Source organism: Anguilla anguilla, chromosome 7 (assembly GCF_013347855.1).
Source record: "Anguilla anguilla isolate fAngAng1 chromosome 7, fAngAng1.pri, whole genome shotgun sequence".
Lineage (NCBI taxonomy): Eukaryota > Metazoa > Chordata > Actinopteri > Anguilliformes > Anguillidae > Anguilla > Anguilla anguilla.
Window position 1 is genome coordinate 18379957 of NC_049207.1, and position 15243 is coordinate 18395199.

Here is a 15243-nt window from a genome sequence, read left to right on the forward strand (position 1 = left end):
TGCCCATGGTCCACCCTCTGCGCATGAGTATGATTGGTCCTCCTCCGCCCCCGCGGCTTGCGGCTGCAGTGTGAAAAGCTAGCCGTCCTCACTCTCCTGAACCGGCAGCAGGGGGCACACATGAACACATTTGTACATAGTTCCCGGTTGGACGTTACTTATTTGGAGATCCCAAATAATTTGTAAATACCCTATCTTGATATGATATCACAATGACGGTGTAAAAAAATCCAGATATGAATTTTAGGCCACATTGCAAATCCAAACCTCAGACTCAGTTCAGAACTACAGAAAAGTGGATAACCTGCTGAAGTGTGTCTAGAGTAGACAAATTTTCCAGCCAAAGCCTAAATTTCCAACTGTATATAGTTATTTTTGTGCATGGACACAGTTATAACCTTTTGTTGAACCGTTCAATATATGTGTGTCATTTAACAAAATAGGCACTGTACAGTCACGTCTTCACCAGGACAAGTGTAGGCTGTACCATGTGACTACCACGACTCCGCGCTCCACTCCACGACTGCTGACCCTGAGACACTGCCCCCGTCACTAACCACTTTACAGGGAGAAACACTGCATGTATGGCTAATTACTGAAAAACAGCACGAACACTGATTAAAATAATTACATTCACAAGCGATTACAGAAGGATTAGATAAGGTACCACTACCACTACCATCAGAAAACTGTACTGGGAGAGTTGCAGAAGCCCACTTCTTCTGAAGCTCTCCGAGCTCAACAGCTTCAAGAGCTTATTCAAGAGCTTACTGATGACTTTCCACACGGATTTAATGTTATTAAAGAATGAATTGAACTCGTTAGAAAAGCATCTCTTTCTCTCTATTCCAAGAACATAGGTAAATTTGTTCCTTTAATTATTGGAATTGGCCATATTCAGGGGAGAAGGACTGGAAAGATGTTAAACGGTTAATCCTTTTAACTGGAGACTAAATCATGCAGCCATTTAATGGCTCCATTGAAAAAAATAAAAATAAATTCTCAAAACAGCCAAACAGCCGCTTCCAGCACAAGATACAACTTTTAAAACGTTTTTTAAATAATTTTTTATTAATTAGATTTATTTGACAGGAACATTGGGCAGCCACTTGACTGTGCCAGAATCAACTATCAAGGTAAATTTAATGTGTTGTCCCTAGGCAGGTAATAGTAAAAGACCGTGTGCACAGAATGTCAATGTTAAAAGACAGACGAACATATTACCATTACTAGCAACAAAAATAACAGCAAAAAAGCCAAAGGAAGAAACACAGTACTTTTGGTACCTTTAGTTCCTTCCTTCCCCAAAGGGCTGTGTGTGAGAGGGGAGGATCTCCAGACGTGCAGCTACAGCTACGCTGAGAGCCGAGAGCAGCCAGCTCACACCGCTGCTCTTTCTGAGCCGTTTGTCACCGCCGCCGCCGCCATCGCATCCCAAAATAGCGCGAGTGGCAGAGGCACCGCCGGCGCTCCTGCGCTTCCTTTTTTAACAGCCAAAATTATTTAAGCTGGGACCTGGACTCCCTCCGGCACGCAGCCTTTAAATTTGCATGCGCCGCATGCATAATGCAGGCGCTACGAGGAGAACCGGGGGGGGGGCGGGAGGAGAACCGGGGGTGGGAGGCGCGGGAGGAGAAGTGTGCGGGAGACGCACGGATCTGACACGCCTTCAGAGCAGACGGGGCCTCGCAGGGGATACAGCAGGAGGTGTACGCGAGCTAACCTGAGAGCGGTAGCGTAGCGGGATAAACTGCTCGTTCTGTCCCGAGGCGTGTTAGCGGTGGCTAATCTGAGCTAACAGGTCAACGTGTGAAGTCAGGCACTCTTCTGCCCCCGGGGGTCTCATAGAGGCTCCACTGTCCTGGGCCCAGACTGAAATACTCCTGCTGTTGACTGTGCGACTCCTCCCCCTCCATCCCCTGGGGGGCAGCGGGAAGGTTATGCGCGGCTGGGCCGATCGGCGTCCAGCGGCCGAGTCCAAACAAGCAGCCAGAACGGCTCTCTGACTGATAGAGGAAACGTGTGTGGGATGGAGAAGGAAAACAACTCCGCGGACATTCATGGGAATAATGGCTCCAATGTGCCAAACCAGGAATAACTTTTTGGGTTTAACTTTTCACCTTCAACAAACAGCATAACGTCTTTGTTCTTTGAAATGTAGGGGGTTACAAGTGCGTGCGCGCACACACACACATCTTGTCATCCGCCTGGATGGCGCCCCCTGTGTCCAGTAGATGGCGGTGCAGGGGCTGGGCCTGGGGTATTCCCGCCGCTCCAAACGGAGGCGTTTCAGCTGCAACGCGCGGGCGCGGAGGCACTAGCCCCGCCCACCTCCAATCCCCAGGCGCCACCTTGGCCCTGCGCCTCCGCTGCAGTCGCCAGCTCCTCCCCTCCGCCTCACAAGCCAACCCGGAGCAGCGAGCCGGCCCAGCTCCGCCTCCCCGCCGCCAGCTCGGCTCTCAGCCAGGCAGCGAGCCCGGGTTCCAGCAGGCTGACACCGGAGCGGGGCTCCTTCGCGCCGAGAGGCGTTTCCCCAAACACGCGCCCCAAAGCCAGGGGCCGCCGCAGCCGAAGCAGCAGCGACGCGGCCGACGCGCGAGGGAACTGCGGCGCGGGCGGCCGCTGGGAGAGCGCTAGCTTCCTGTACAGCGCTGCGGCGCTTTTACTCCACTGCCGGGCTGGAGATTCAGCTTAACTGCACTCCTGGGAACAGCAAAGCTTTCTGCGAAGACGTTTTGGCTCGCCGGGGTATTCCCCCCCCCCCATCTCCACCGGCAGTGGCACAGTCCCCCGGCAGGGCATGCTCGCGGTTTGGCTGCTGCACAGGAGCGGAAAGCAGAAGTAGCACATGCCTGCATGGTGCTCTCCCTTCAAAACTAAGAGGTCACTGCAGCAATCGGATGTAGACAGAGGTAGCAGCAAAATAATTCAAAACAAAATCAAATCCACATGTCATTTCCTAATATGATCTCAAATATGTCTGCTTCTGTTTTTTCAACTTTATTCTTTGCCTTCCAGTGTTGCAATTTTGCAAAACATTGTGTTAAAAACTACAGACATATCATTTCCCTGAATTAATTGTGAAGGCATAAAATATTGTACATGGCTTTATATTCTCCACTGTTACTTACACAAATGTAGGACCATTCTTCTCACATCAAATAAATCTGATGTGATTTCAACAATTCTCAAGGGCTCACCACAAGAAAAATAGAAGGGTAATATGTATATTGTAACAGCTCCTACTCTAATCTTCTGGTTTTAAACAAACCTTTTCAGAAGCATAAAGAGAGGAGTATTATGCACTGAGATCACCAAGAAAGCCCTCTTGAGTATCAGACCTAATGTGTAAACAGCAGATCCCGGAGTCATAACAGGATGTCACCGAGCTCAAGCTGCAACAGAAGCCCTGGTCCTGGTGTCCACAAACAGCTGCCAACATCTGTTCCAGAAGAGAGACCAGCATTCAGACATGAACAATGTTCTGAGGTGCAACATTGGGGGAGCACTTGACTATCAAAAAAAATAAAATAAAATAAAAATGGGACAATAGATGATAGGGTTTAGGACAAGAAGACTGTTGCAACTGAGAGGAATAGACACAGTCAGGCTACTTGTACAATTCAGTCTGCGATGTCAATTCCTGGTGCTACTTTTGCAGCAAAAATATCCACGTTGTCTTGCCTTCCAGCATAAAAAACCCATTTTTTATGAACCCCCCCCCCCCCCAATACACTAAAGCTGTATTTGTTAGACAGCATGACAAGTATATGCCCTTTAAAATATATGTGAACACAGGATGCGAAACTTGCATCAACTTTCAGGTGAGTCTTTTCACAAGCTTTTCACAGGGCTTCACACAAACTCGATACTTACACCTGACTGAGCTACCAGCTGAGTTCATGCGTCGCAAATATTACAAAATAATTCCTCTAAAAAGCCTGAAAACGGAGGGAACAGATGGGATGCAGCCGTACTCTAGTTCTGAAGAAGCCCAGATACAATTAGGCCAAAATGCTTCCCCCGTCCAGTCACACTGAACTTCACACAGTTCTAAAAGGGAAGCTGAATTAGTTACTGTGGAGAAGGAGTCTAGGATTCCCCTAGCAGCTGCCTGATTGGTTAATTTCTTCATACCACCACACAAATGTTCCTTCCAATGCACGTGACATTATGTTACAAGGTGCTATTTAAAGAAACGCTGAAATTTTGTACGGTAAACTTCCTCCTTTCACATAGTCCGCAGCTAAATATCTGAACATATATTCCGCTCAAAAAAGCTTCTGAAATATTTTTTCAAAACGATTACAAATCACAATTGTTCAGTCCAATTAACGTAGGTAAACACCAGATATTCCAAGCTTCCCTAGATTTCATTGGTTGGTTGTTTTTTTATTTCTTTGTACTGCAGTGTGTTATTGTGCTGGTTTCTGTCAGGAGAAATCTGTATCCATAAGCTTTTAATTTCCAACGGAGCCTGTGGTGGTGCTCTGGCTGCGAGTCACCAGAAGGATTCTCGTAGATTGCATTATCTGCAATTTTAAACACAGGAACTCCCCGCGGCTCTTCAGCAGTAATTTGGTGTATGCGTTTCACGGACAGAAGGGTCCAGTGAGTCACAGACAACAAAAACTACAGGCTGCTGGGAAGCCAAACCGGCTAAAAGCAGGAGCTCCCGTAAATCCCATCAGAGTCACCGGCGAACACGGCCCCGAGTCCTGCAGCCAAAGCCCCGCCCAGGGAGGGCGGGTTCTAGTTGGCAGGATGCTCTCGTCCCATCGCACGAAAGAGGTTCCCGGATCTCTCGACAGGTACCTGCAGCGTGCCTGTGGCCTAACTGCACCCTCTCACGCCAGAGGGAGGACCTCGCGGGGGCGGGACTGCCTTGGTAACAGGACCAGATGTAAAATTCTGTCAGTTGCATGGCAACAGCTCAAGAGAAATGGTCCACCGTCTCCGGGTGCATTTTCAGGTGCACAGGGCCAATCAAGCACTTAACTTAGTTTTAGTTACCCAGCTGTCACACAACCCTGTGTCTCTCCAACCTGACAACTTTAGCCAAGTGACGCTAGCACTTAACCACCAGATCTGGAAAAACAAGGACGTGCTTGGTAGTGGCGCTGGCGAGCCAGTAGGGGGCAGTCTTGCCTCTGACCCCAGCCGAATGGTGACACCCCACTGTGGTACAGGGAAGATGCACTCTTTCGAGGGAGGATGACTCACTGTGCTCATCGCTGTGGCCCTCCCCATCTGGCCGCGTCACTACTCCACTTTACAGCTGATTGGCAGCAGCGTACCTAGCCACGCCCACCTGCCTTTTTTTTCCACCATGTCATAACAATAAACATTCTCATTCAAGAGTTCTCATTCTTCAGGTGACCCTTATAGTTGAAGGTAAAATCGGAAAAATAAATAAAGGAATTTCTTTTATAAATAGGCTATTTGCTACTGTGCAAATTTACTACTGTGCCACGTTTGGCTGATAAACTTAGAACAAAAAGTGACTGCAAGGCTCCAGCAGAACAACCCTGCCCACTTTCACACGCACAATGACGGCGATGATTGAAGTAAATTTCCATGTACGCGATCACACTAAAGATCACAGCGCAGAGAAGGACAAAGAGCTGCCGTGCACAGCTGTAGGACTGGGTATCATGCGCAGTACTTCCAATTCAACACCATGACATTTCAGATTAGCGCTTTCATAAAACATTCTATTTCAGGGATTTCAAAAAAAAAAAAAAAAAAAAAAAAGGAAAAAACTGTGTTGCTAGGAAACCACACCGAAACTCTAGGTCCAGGGGAACACGAATGTACAGGCTAAAAGACCTGAGAGAGAGTCAGAGACAGAGAGAGAGATAGAGAGAGAGCGATAGAGACAGAGAGATAGGGATCCAAGGACAGAAGCAAAGCCAAATGCGACAGACATGAGGTAGACGTGCGGAACTCTCTTATCAATAATCTGCCCGTAAATTCCAGCTGGTTACCTTATTCAAAGTCTTTATCACACTGCCCAGAAACCACCAACGCCTCTCCTTACCTCCCCTTTCTCTCGCTCCCCGAGGCGGACACCCCACTCTCCCTCCCTGAGTGCCTTTAGATCAGTGCCATGCTCGCACTCCACTGGCTCCCAGCTGCCAGCCTCTCACCCGATCGGCCATGTGCTGTTTACCAGCCACACAGACACAGAGCCCTCTGCCCACCAGTCAACAGGGCCCTTTCATCGCTGAGGGACTGCGACCCAAGCACCGCCCCACAATCCCCCAAATACCCCCCCGGACCAACTAACGACACCACCGTCAACTGGTGGCACCAATCGTTTCTAAAAAGCACAATTACAGGGATATTCTGTGATAGGTGTTGAATTCTGTTTTTTTTTTTTGTTTTTTTTTAAACCAAAACAAAAAACAAACTGGTGCTTTAACTGAAACCAAATAAATGAACCAAGAATAAAATAAACAGAATCTCTTACTGTGACTAAACAGAGGCTAGTGCTCTATCCCAGGCTGTGGAATGACACTTAGCATTTCCAACAAACAGACCCAAACAACACACCCCGCCTGTGGGCATGCACTCTCCCATCTGAGCCAAAAGGTCACATTTCACCATGACTCAGTCACCGGCCGCAAACGGCAACGTGGCGTCGTGTGAAGGCGTGCGTGTCGAGGCTCCAGTCCCATTCATTAAGAGCGTCACTGCAGGGACTCTACTTTCTGTCTCCTTTACACAAGAGGGGAAAAAAGCCTCCTTCTGTCACAGTCACAAAGCAACTGTGCATTAAAACCCTCAACCCCCGTCACGCTCCCGTTCCAATTTCCCCAGCCAACACCACCCAACACCCCCCCGAATCTCCCTCTCCACTTCTTTACTATTTACACTGTGGATGGCAAATCTCTGTGGAAGAGGTGTCCTCTGAGCTGAAGGCCAGCATCACAGGGCTGCGACTGTTCAGGCGCTAGCAAACAGCCGTTAATCGCACGTGCACGTGTCCACATCCCGCCATCCACCGAGTCTTTTTTATTTTTTTTGAGGCTCATCAACTCGTTTCTGTTTTTTTCCTCCCTCGGTTTAAAATGCTTAATTTAAAAGCCGCACAGAGCCTTTAACAAGAGCAGCCTTTTAATGATCCTGAGCAATCGCTCTTTTCTCGCATTTAAATGATTTAAACGATTCATTAAGCCACAAGATAAATGTGTGCTTACATCCTCCGAATTCCTAAAACGAGAAAACCGTTACATTTCTTTTTGATGCAGTCATTTATAAACACAAAAACTGAAGGTCTGACAGAGAATGTCAGATGCAAGCACAGTTCTGATTGGTTGCCCACTAAAAAGATAATTGGTTAAAACATAAATGGTCATGCTACATAAGTAAGCAACTTCATCTTCAAAAGACCACAGCAGGGACTGAAGCTAACTTTTTGTTGAACCAGCCACTGTACCTGGAAAATTTACCAGACACAGGACAGTTTTTTTCTTTGTAAAATTTTTTAAATCTAAACTTTAAAACAAAGTAGATTTTACAATGTGATAAATATTATAATATTTTGTCTTTTTTCTTTAACAAAGGCAGGGCTATCAGCCATTTGCAGCACTCAGCATCAAGTTCCACTTTTCAGTAAAACACTGTTCATTTTCTTACCCTTTCTTTGTTCCACTCCAACATTGTCATTTGTCTTCTGCTTTCAACAGTTTCTTTTACCCCAGTGATGTGTTGCCACATCTTTTTCGACAGCTGACTAACGTTAGATAATTTTGGCTTTGATTTTCACAGAACTGTATTGGCTCAATACTGCTCTAGCGGCCATTAGAATTGCCAAAGAAAACAGACCAAAGATACGTCCAATCAGAGCAGCCTAATGAACGTAAGGATTTGTGGGGTTTGTAGTCTTGCATTCTGAAGATATACTTGTGAATGTTGTACCTGCATGACCTTCCATGTATGAGTCTGGGACTTTTTCCACTAGCTTGATTTCTACACGACAATGTGTCAGGTAAATTGGTCCCGATTACCAATCACTGACATAATCCATTCGCATTTGGCCGGGGGTCAGGTGCTACCTTCAGACCCAGCCAAAGGCAAATCCTCTTGTAGTGGTCAGTATAAGGACTTTGCTGCTTTCAGTGACTGGAAAGCACTTTGGCGCAACTCCTGTTGTTTTTAAATGTGCTATACAAGTAAAAGTGACTTGACTTCAGAAATGAGGAGTGTGTTAAATATGAAAAATGAATAAAATCAATATGACACCATAGAATTATAAATCTGATTGCTCAGAGTCTTCAGTGTAATCTGCTGCAGCAGCCATTCCTAAACTTCTGTGTGGAGTGTTGAAAGGGTGGACAAATCACTTGACCCTTATTTTAAAAGATCAATATGCGTAAATAAAGGCCTGGTGGGAGGGGAATCCTTTCCTGCATTAATGTTTACTTCACCTCTGCTTTATTTCACACCGAGAGCCTCGCTCTAACACAGACAGCGGGTCACCAGAAGAGCCCTCAACCGCCATACTGCCGCTAAGCCTGGCTTCAGAGCCTTCTCCACTCTCCCTGATTTAGAGCATTCTTTTCACAGCGCGAGCAAAAGCAATATTACACCACTCGAATACAGGCAACTCTCCAAAGGGACGTATTCACATGCAATATCAGCACCACGGAAACCTAACGTGGAAGAGAGCAGGAGTTCTAAATAATGCCAATAAAAAATTCATGCCTCAAAGCATGTTCGTTTTGCAATTATTTACCACTTTGCATCACAGAGAAGTCCCTTCCCACCCTCATCACTGAGCCACTCTCCCTCCGAGACGGTCATGTCACCAGAACGCACAAGGCACTGAAAATCACCCCGTCCCCAACACTAATCTCCTGTAAAACGAAGGTGGAGGTCACATTTCCATTAATGTTAAACGATATGGAGTCAACTGCGCATATCTGTGAATCTCACTGGTGGCCAAGGAGTCTGAGAATTGCAGTGGACTATTTTCATTTGGGTTATTACTAATTTGCCTTCATCCAGCACCATTATTAGTTCTGGGGGGAAAAAACAAGCAAATAAAACTCAACCCACCATTACTGGACCAAAGGCAAAAATACCTAGAGCAATAAATCTGCTCCTGGACTGCAAGGAGAGATTTGCGCCTCTTTCAAGGACAAGTTCACTAAAAACTTCCCTATTCCAAAAATGAAAAAGTGCGGGAGCAAAATCAACCACAGTACCTTCGGCTCGAGAGCACGGCATCGGGCCATTTCTCAGGTCACTTTCCAAACTAATGCGCTGTTCCAAAGAATAAAGCATTCCACACGGGGAAGGAGGAACTCAGACTACTGCAGCTCCAATTCAAACAAGACGATTAAACTACTTTCACACACAGATCGCACTCTAGGATATAGGTTTCTGTGGTGACATCGTGGTTCAAGGCTGTCCGCACAATAATGTACCAGTACCAAAATGTTTTTGTTGAAAGATCATAATGAGTGAATACATTGGAGTGGATCGTGGCCTTACCTGAGCATGGAAGTTTGACATAGTAGTCGTCTCGATGTCCTTCTTCCCCAAGATCTCCATCTTGACGGGGGAGTTGGGAAACTTGAAGGAGAAGTAGTCCAGGAAGTCCGGGAGGTAGCCGGCCGCGCCGTGGACGATGCCCATCACGTAGTGGGCGGCGTTGACCTCGTCCTCGCTGAAGGCCAGCGTGACGAACTCCTGGGCGAACCTCTGCATCTCGGCGGGAGACAGCTGCGAGAGCTCCTTGCAGTAGGCGTGCGCCACCAGCGCCCCTCCGTTGGGCTGCTGCTCCACGTGGATGAACCGGCCAAACTCCAGGCTGTCCAGCCCGGGCGGAGGGGGCTGGACGCGCGCCGGCTTGGGGTGGGCGAAGGGAAGCCCCCCACCGCCCCCGCCAGCGCCGCCGCCACCGCCACCCTCAGGGGACTTGCCGTGGTGGGGGCTGCACCTCTTGGGCTCCTTGGAGGGGGAGGGGGCGGGGGCGCCGCCCTGGTGGAAGAGCGGGGGAGGTTTCAGCGCCGGGCCCAGCAGGTCCGTCTGGCTGGACTTGCTGTACATCTTGGGCCGCTTGCGTTTCTCCCCCTCTTTGTGTTTCTTTTTCTTTTTCTTCTTCACCTTTCGGATCTGCAGCTCTTCCAGGGTCATTTTTGGCTTCTCCTTCTCAACTAAAACGGCAAAAGATGGGGGGAGAGAGAAAGAAAAAGAAAAAAGTAAACATCTAAAAGATAGTTTCGAAAAAAGATGTTGTAGCTGCGCCAGACCCAATGTGCAGTGCATTAGGGAAATTACCCAAAATGACAGCTTCAATAGCACGGCGTCAGAGTGAGTCACCACCGTTTCCATGGCCCGCTGTAGGCAGGCACACTCAGTATTACGTGTCCTTGAACTTTCTGCACGGCACAGAGTCAATGAATGCGAGCCAGCAGTCTCCCATACTTCACAAGGACTTATGAATGGCATTACATTTTAAAGAGAGCGGCTCCACCGCCATTAGCCGTTCATAGTTTGTCAGTTCGCCCTGCAAGTATGAGGCACACGGTACTGAGTGAAGGGGTAAAAACAAAAGAAAGCTTTAGTTCAAGGGGAAGGGGAAGCCGTTTCGGAGTCATTTCTTGAATTCAAAACAAACAAATGCGGAAAGACAAACCAAGCGCTCCGAGCAGAGATACGACGCGCGACTCAAACGACCAGAATACAAATGGAGCCGAGCAGCTACTTCCAAGCCTTCATGCTCTGAAACCCGCGTTCTAGGTGTCTATTATGGCTCGGCACCACGAGCGAAGAAAAAGACACGCGAGCTTCAGAAATCCATTTCAAGGCAGGCGGGAGGCATTTGCAGCGCTTTTGAACCCAAACTAATTAGTATGCATTTTCTGTTTAAAGAGAAAAAAAAGGCGAGGGGAAAGGGCCGGAATATTACCCAGTCTAAAAACATATTCTGCACAGACCGCAGTCTGCACGTTCCCATTACACAGGGGCGAAAGATGCACCAAGGAGACGTCTTTCCTCACGCAATCATTAATCATCTCAGCACTTAAATTATTACAGTCTTCCCCCCGCTGACTAGACGAGAAAGAAACTACACGAGAACTTCTGCAGCGCAGTGCTCCATTTTGTGCAACTTGAACAAGAGGGGGAACGGGCCATTAGCTTGCACTTTCTCCCCTTCTTATCAACTGCACATCTGAAGACCTGCCTCGTACGGTCCGCTGCCTTCTCGTCCATTCATCCCGCCATCAAACTAATCCTGAGTAGCTCTCTTCTGTCAGTCAGTGCTAATGTTGCACCATAAACCAGGATCACGTTTAATGGGCCAATAAATCAATGGTTACTACCATAAAAAATAGTTTAATAACATTATCGTTCAAGGCAAGGGGGTTTTCAATGCAAATATTATGTTCCTTCACACCTTCAAGACTGAGATATGCAAAAAATGTAGGCCAAAGATTGCTGGTGTAGTATTTCAGCTCATGTTTCTTCTGAACAAACTATTCTAGTTTTTTTTTAGGGCAGGCATTTAAGAGGTGAAAACAAGCCTTCTGTTGTTGCTGCAGTGCAACCACCTCTGAAACCCTCAGCCTGGAGCGGTCAATACAAGCACAGACATAAAATAAGACATTTCCATGTTGCTTTTGCAAGATGCACAAACACAGCGTTTCTCTTCAGGTATACCCCCGCCGGGTGGACGCTCTGCTCCTCCAGAAGGGCGATTAGGCCGGGAGAGGGGCTCCCGTGGCCCCCACACTGCAGAGCTCTCAGGCACGTTACCGTTAGCAAGGCTGAGTGTGCGCGCCACAGGGAACGCCTGCCACACTGATGCTGACCGCTGCTGCAGAGCCACTACAACACCAGCTAAGGGCAGCTCGGTGTGGTACAGAACCGATACGGCACAGGGCTGTGCGGCCCCGCCTGCCATTTCACAGGCATGCGCGGCCCGTAAAGCTACACACGCTCCCCAGGAGCCCAGAGGAACACAGGCTCAAGCGTGAAGTGCAGGCCAGATAAAAGGAGGTGGAGGTGTGTGTGTGTGTGTGTGTGTGTGTGTGCGTGTGTGTGTGTTTTCAGGAAGTACATGAACAACGCCACGCCAGTTAAACTAAGCCATGGCTGGATTCCCCGCAACATGTGGCAGAGGAGGAAGCAAAAAGACAAGCAGCACAGATCGATGATCCAGCCGTTTAAAGAAAAAAAATAATAAAACGAATTCCTGAATGGCTGCGAGGCGAACGCTAGGCCCAGGACGCTCTGACGACAGAGGCGAGGCGCTCCTGTTCTCTTAAAGGCGCAGAGCACTCATACAGCGACGCGCGGGATGGGTCAATACTGTGGCCACCAGCGCTCCTGAAGCAGGCAGGCTTCTGGCCCGCCAATCTTGGACAAAACATTACACTCCAAAAACGGTCTCCAGCGCGAGAGCAGCATGTGGGGAGAACATGCGTATAAAAACACAGTTCAAGGCACAATGCTATTTTCCACTGACCGAGAGCCTATGGTTGAGATGAAACGGAGCAAACTAAAATAAGCTTCTTTTGTTTTTTTTAACCCAACCCTGGGGCATTCGTCAGGTGGAGCTCAGGAGAGCGATCCTAGCGCTGGAGCAGCGACACGCCCGTTGCGTTCCTCTGCCTAATTAAGGCGCCAGATGCAGCATGTGCCGCGGAAACCGCAGCGCGTCACAGGATCGTCCAATCGGTGTAGGGTTACAGAGACGGCGCCCAAACAGAGGCGTTCCGGCGCTCAGGCTGACGTGCAGCTCAAAAGCAGACCGGAGGGCAGACAGCCCAACGACCCATCTCCGGAAAATGAGCCCTACTGAATCACTCCCGTGAAAACAACTTAAAAGAAAAAAATAACATTGAAAATATTTATGTTTCTGAAAGATTGGCAAGTCCTTTCAGAAACAGAAATCTGAGAGGTTCTGCTGCCATACAAACAAACCCATCATTGGGAGAGAAATGGTATACTATGCAAATATAAGAACAGACAAAACGGCTTCTTTAAAATGTCTGCACAGCTCATTCAGAAACGCTACTGCTCCCGCCACATTTAAACCCATCTGAGCCCTACAGAGCGCACACTGAAGCCCTAGTCTCTGGGGTGGGGACACGCCCTGTGGCCCACAAACATCAGCAGCAGGTATATCTGCTCATCAGAGAACACTGATGACTTCCGGGCCAGGAGCCCAACACCGTGCCCTTGAGCCCTGAACACCACTCGTGTGTTCAGCACTCCGCTGTTGTTTGCCAGTGCACTTTGGGCGTGTTAAGGCTCCCTCTGCGCCATAACTCTCTCCTGTCCCGACTGAACCGGAGGGGCAGGGTCTGCATGTTCAGCTGGCTTTCCACGGGGCAGCTGGCCCTCGGTGACAGAGGGCAGACATAATAAATGGAGCGCCGCTTGCTAAGGCACTGCTGGAAGCAGACCTGATCAATGGAGCGCCGCGCGGTAAGACACGCCGCTGAATGCAGGAGAGCGTCGGGCCTGGGGGGCGGGGGCTCGTTCGGCGGGTAAAATACGATCCGAGCGCTAGCGGGCTCGCCGCGACTCAGGGGGAAGCCCAGCACGCGCGCCGCACTAAAAGGTCAGGCCCAAAAGGCCAGGCGATCGCTTTACAGGACACGTTCCACGGGGCCGCGCCCGCCCCGCCCCGTCCCCGCCGCCGCCTCCTATTCCCCTTTTTACTTTTAGGGCTCAAAGAAGGCTGTTGTGCCCGGTGAAAAAAACTCACAACAGGAAGTCCTTGAAGGTACGGGCGGCGACGAAGGACACGGCCGGATTCGTTTCTGTGCCGCTCCTGCTGGTCGGGTTTGAGCACAATGCAAAGTCAGGCAGAGGGCGGGGGGGTGGTGTGTGTGTGTGTGTGTGTGTGTGTGTGTGTGTGTGTGTGTGTGGGGTGGGGGGGGGGGGCTGTGGGAGTCTGTGCAGAGCCAGGCCTGCCCCTCACGCTGTGATCTTGCTGGTAGGTTTTGGGGGGGGGGGGGGGGGGGTAACCACTGCAGTTACAGGGAGACTGTGGAGGGAAGCAATTCAGAAGACTCAGTAGAGCAAAGCTCATGCTTCCACACACACACACACACACACACACACAGACACACACTCACACGCAAAGGAACCGTGGTTAAATTTAGAACAGGAGTAAGAGTACGCCACTCACATGAAGTTAATAAAACACCGAAACGCTTTCCATTTGTGGCTGAAGGGCGTTCTGCAATACAAAGGCACTCAGCAGCAAAACAAGCCTGGGATTCGCGAGGAGAAGCAACGCTAGCACCAAACCTAGCAACGGATCATCCTGTGACACATTTGGAATTTATTTATTTCAGTGCTCCAAAATCATTTTCACTGGAAGGCACTTCTCACACTGAGCGCGCTACATTCCGGGAACAGGTGCTGTAAGTCTAAACAATGCAAACCCAGCCAGGTTTTCCAATTAAGCAAAGTCATAACGGGGAGCTCCATTCCCGAGCGAAAGGTGCAAGTCCCTGATGCAGGGATGATCATTTATACAAAATATACCAGTTTGTATACAATACAGGGTTCTAAGGCTAGTGCTCATAAGTACGGGTCAGGCGCCGCAAACGCTGGTAGCATTAGCGCGCGCGCGCAATTCACATTTTTCTTCATCTTGCACTAAACTGACCTGCCCGGCCATCTGTTTGGAATAATGTGTCTTTGCTTCGCAGTTCAAGAACATGCAGATGTGATGAAATCTGCTACGAAGATTGTTCCAATTACTTACGTCTGAGTGGTGCTTTCTATGGCAAAGAAGCACTATATAAATAAATGAATGAATGAATGAATGAAAGAAAACTTTATTTTGATGCATCGTAACCACAGGAACAGGATATGATAACTGTGTCAGCCAGTACTTTCAGTGACATTCAGATGTGCTTTAAAAACCTAAGCACGCGCTAAATCCATGCATGTGGATGTGGGTGCAAAGAAATTAAAATACATTTAATGCAGCACAATGGCTAGTGAGTAAGGCCAGCAAAGTACCTTGGAGTTTTTACTAGTAAGCTCATTAAGCACCTAGCTAAGAAGCTAGCACCCGACATTTGAGGATTTTTTTTCCATCTAGTTAGTAAGCGCACTAGCTTGTGGTTCTATGACAGAAGTCACTGTCACAGTGGAGAAGAAAGGTAGCCATCTCTGCACACCCAAACCTGTTTTTGAAGCTAGCTAGCAAACATCAAGCCAAAATATGTTAGGAAAGGATTAACTGCTTAAACAGGCAGGTCT

At 48.6% G+C, this 15243-nt stretch overlaps 1 protein-coding gene across 1 annotated transcript in view; it reads right to left on the minus strand.

Moving 5' to 3' along the window:
• Positions 1–15243, minus strand: part of LOC118232023 (lysine-specific demethylase RSBN1L-like) — a 49522-nt gene that overhangs the window by 21711 nt on the left and 12568 nt on the right. The window contains exon 3 of the mRNA XM_035426543.1: positions 9502–10166. Coding sequence (XP_035282434.1) covers positions 9502–10166 — 665 coding nt within the window. The remainder of the gene's footprint in view (positions 1–9501; positions 10167–15243) is intronic.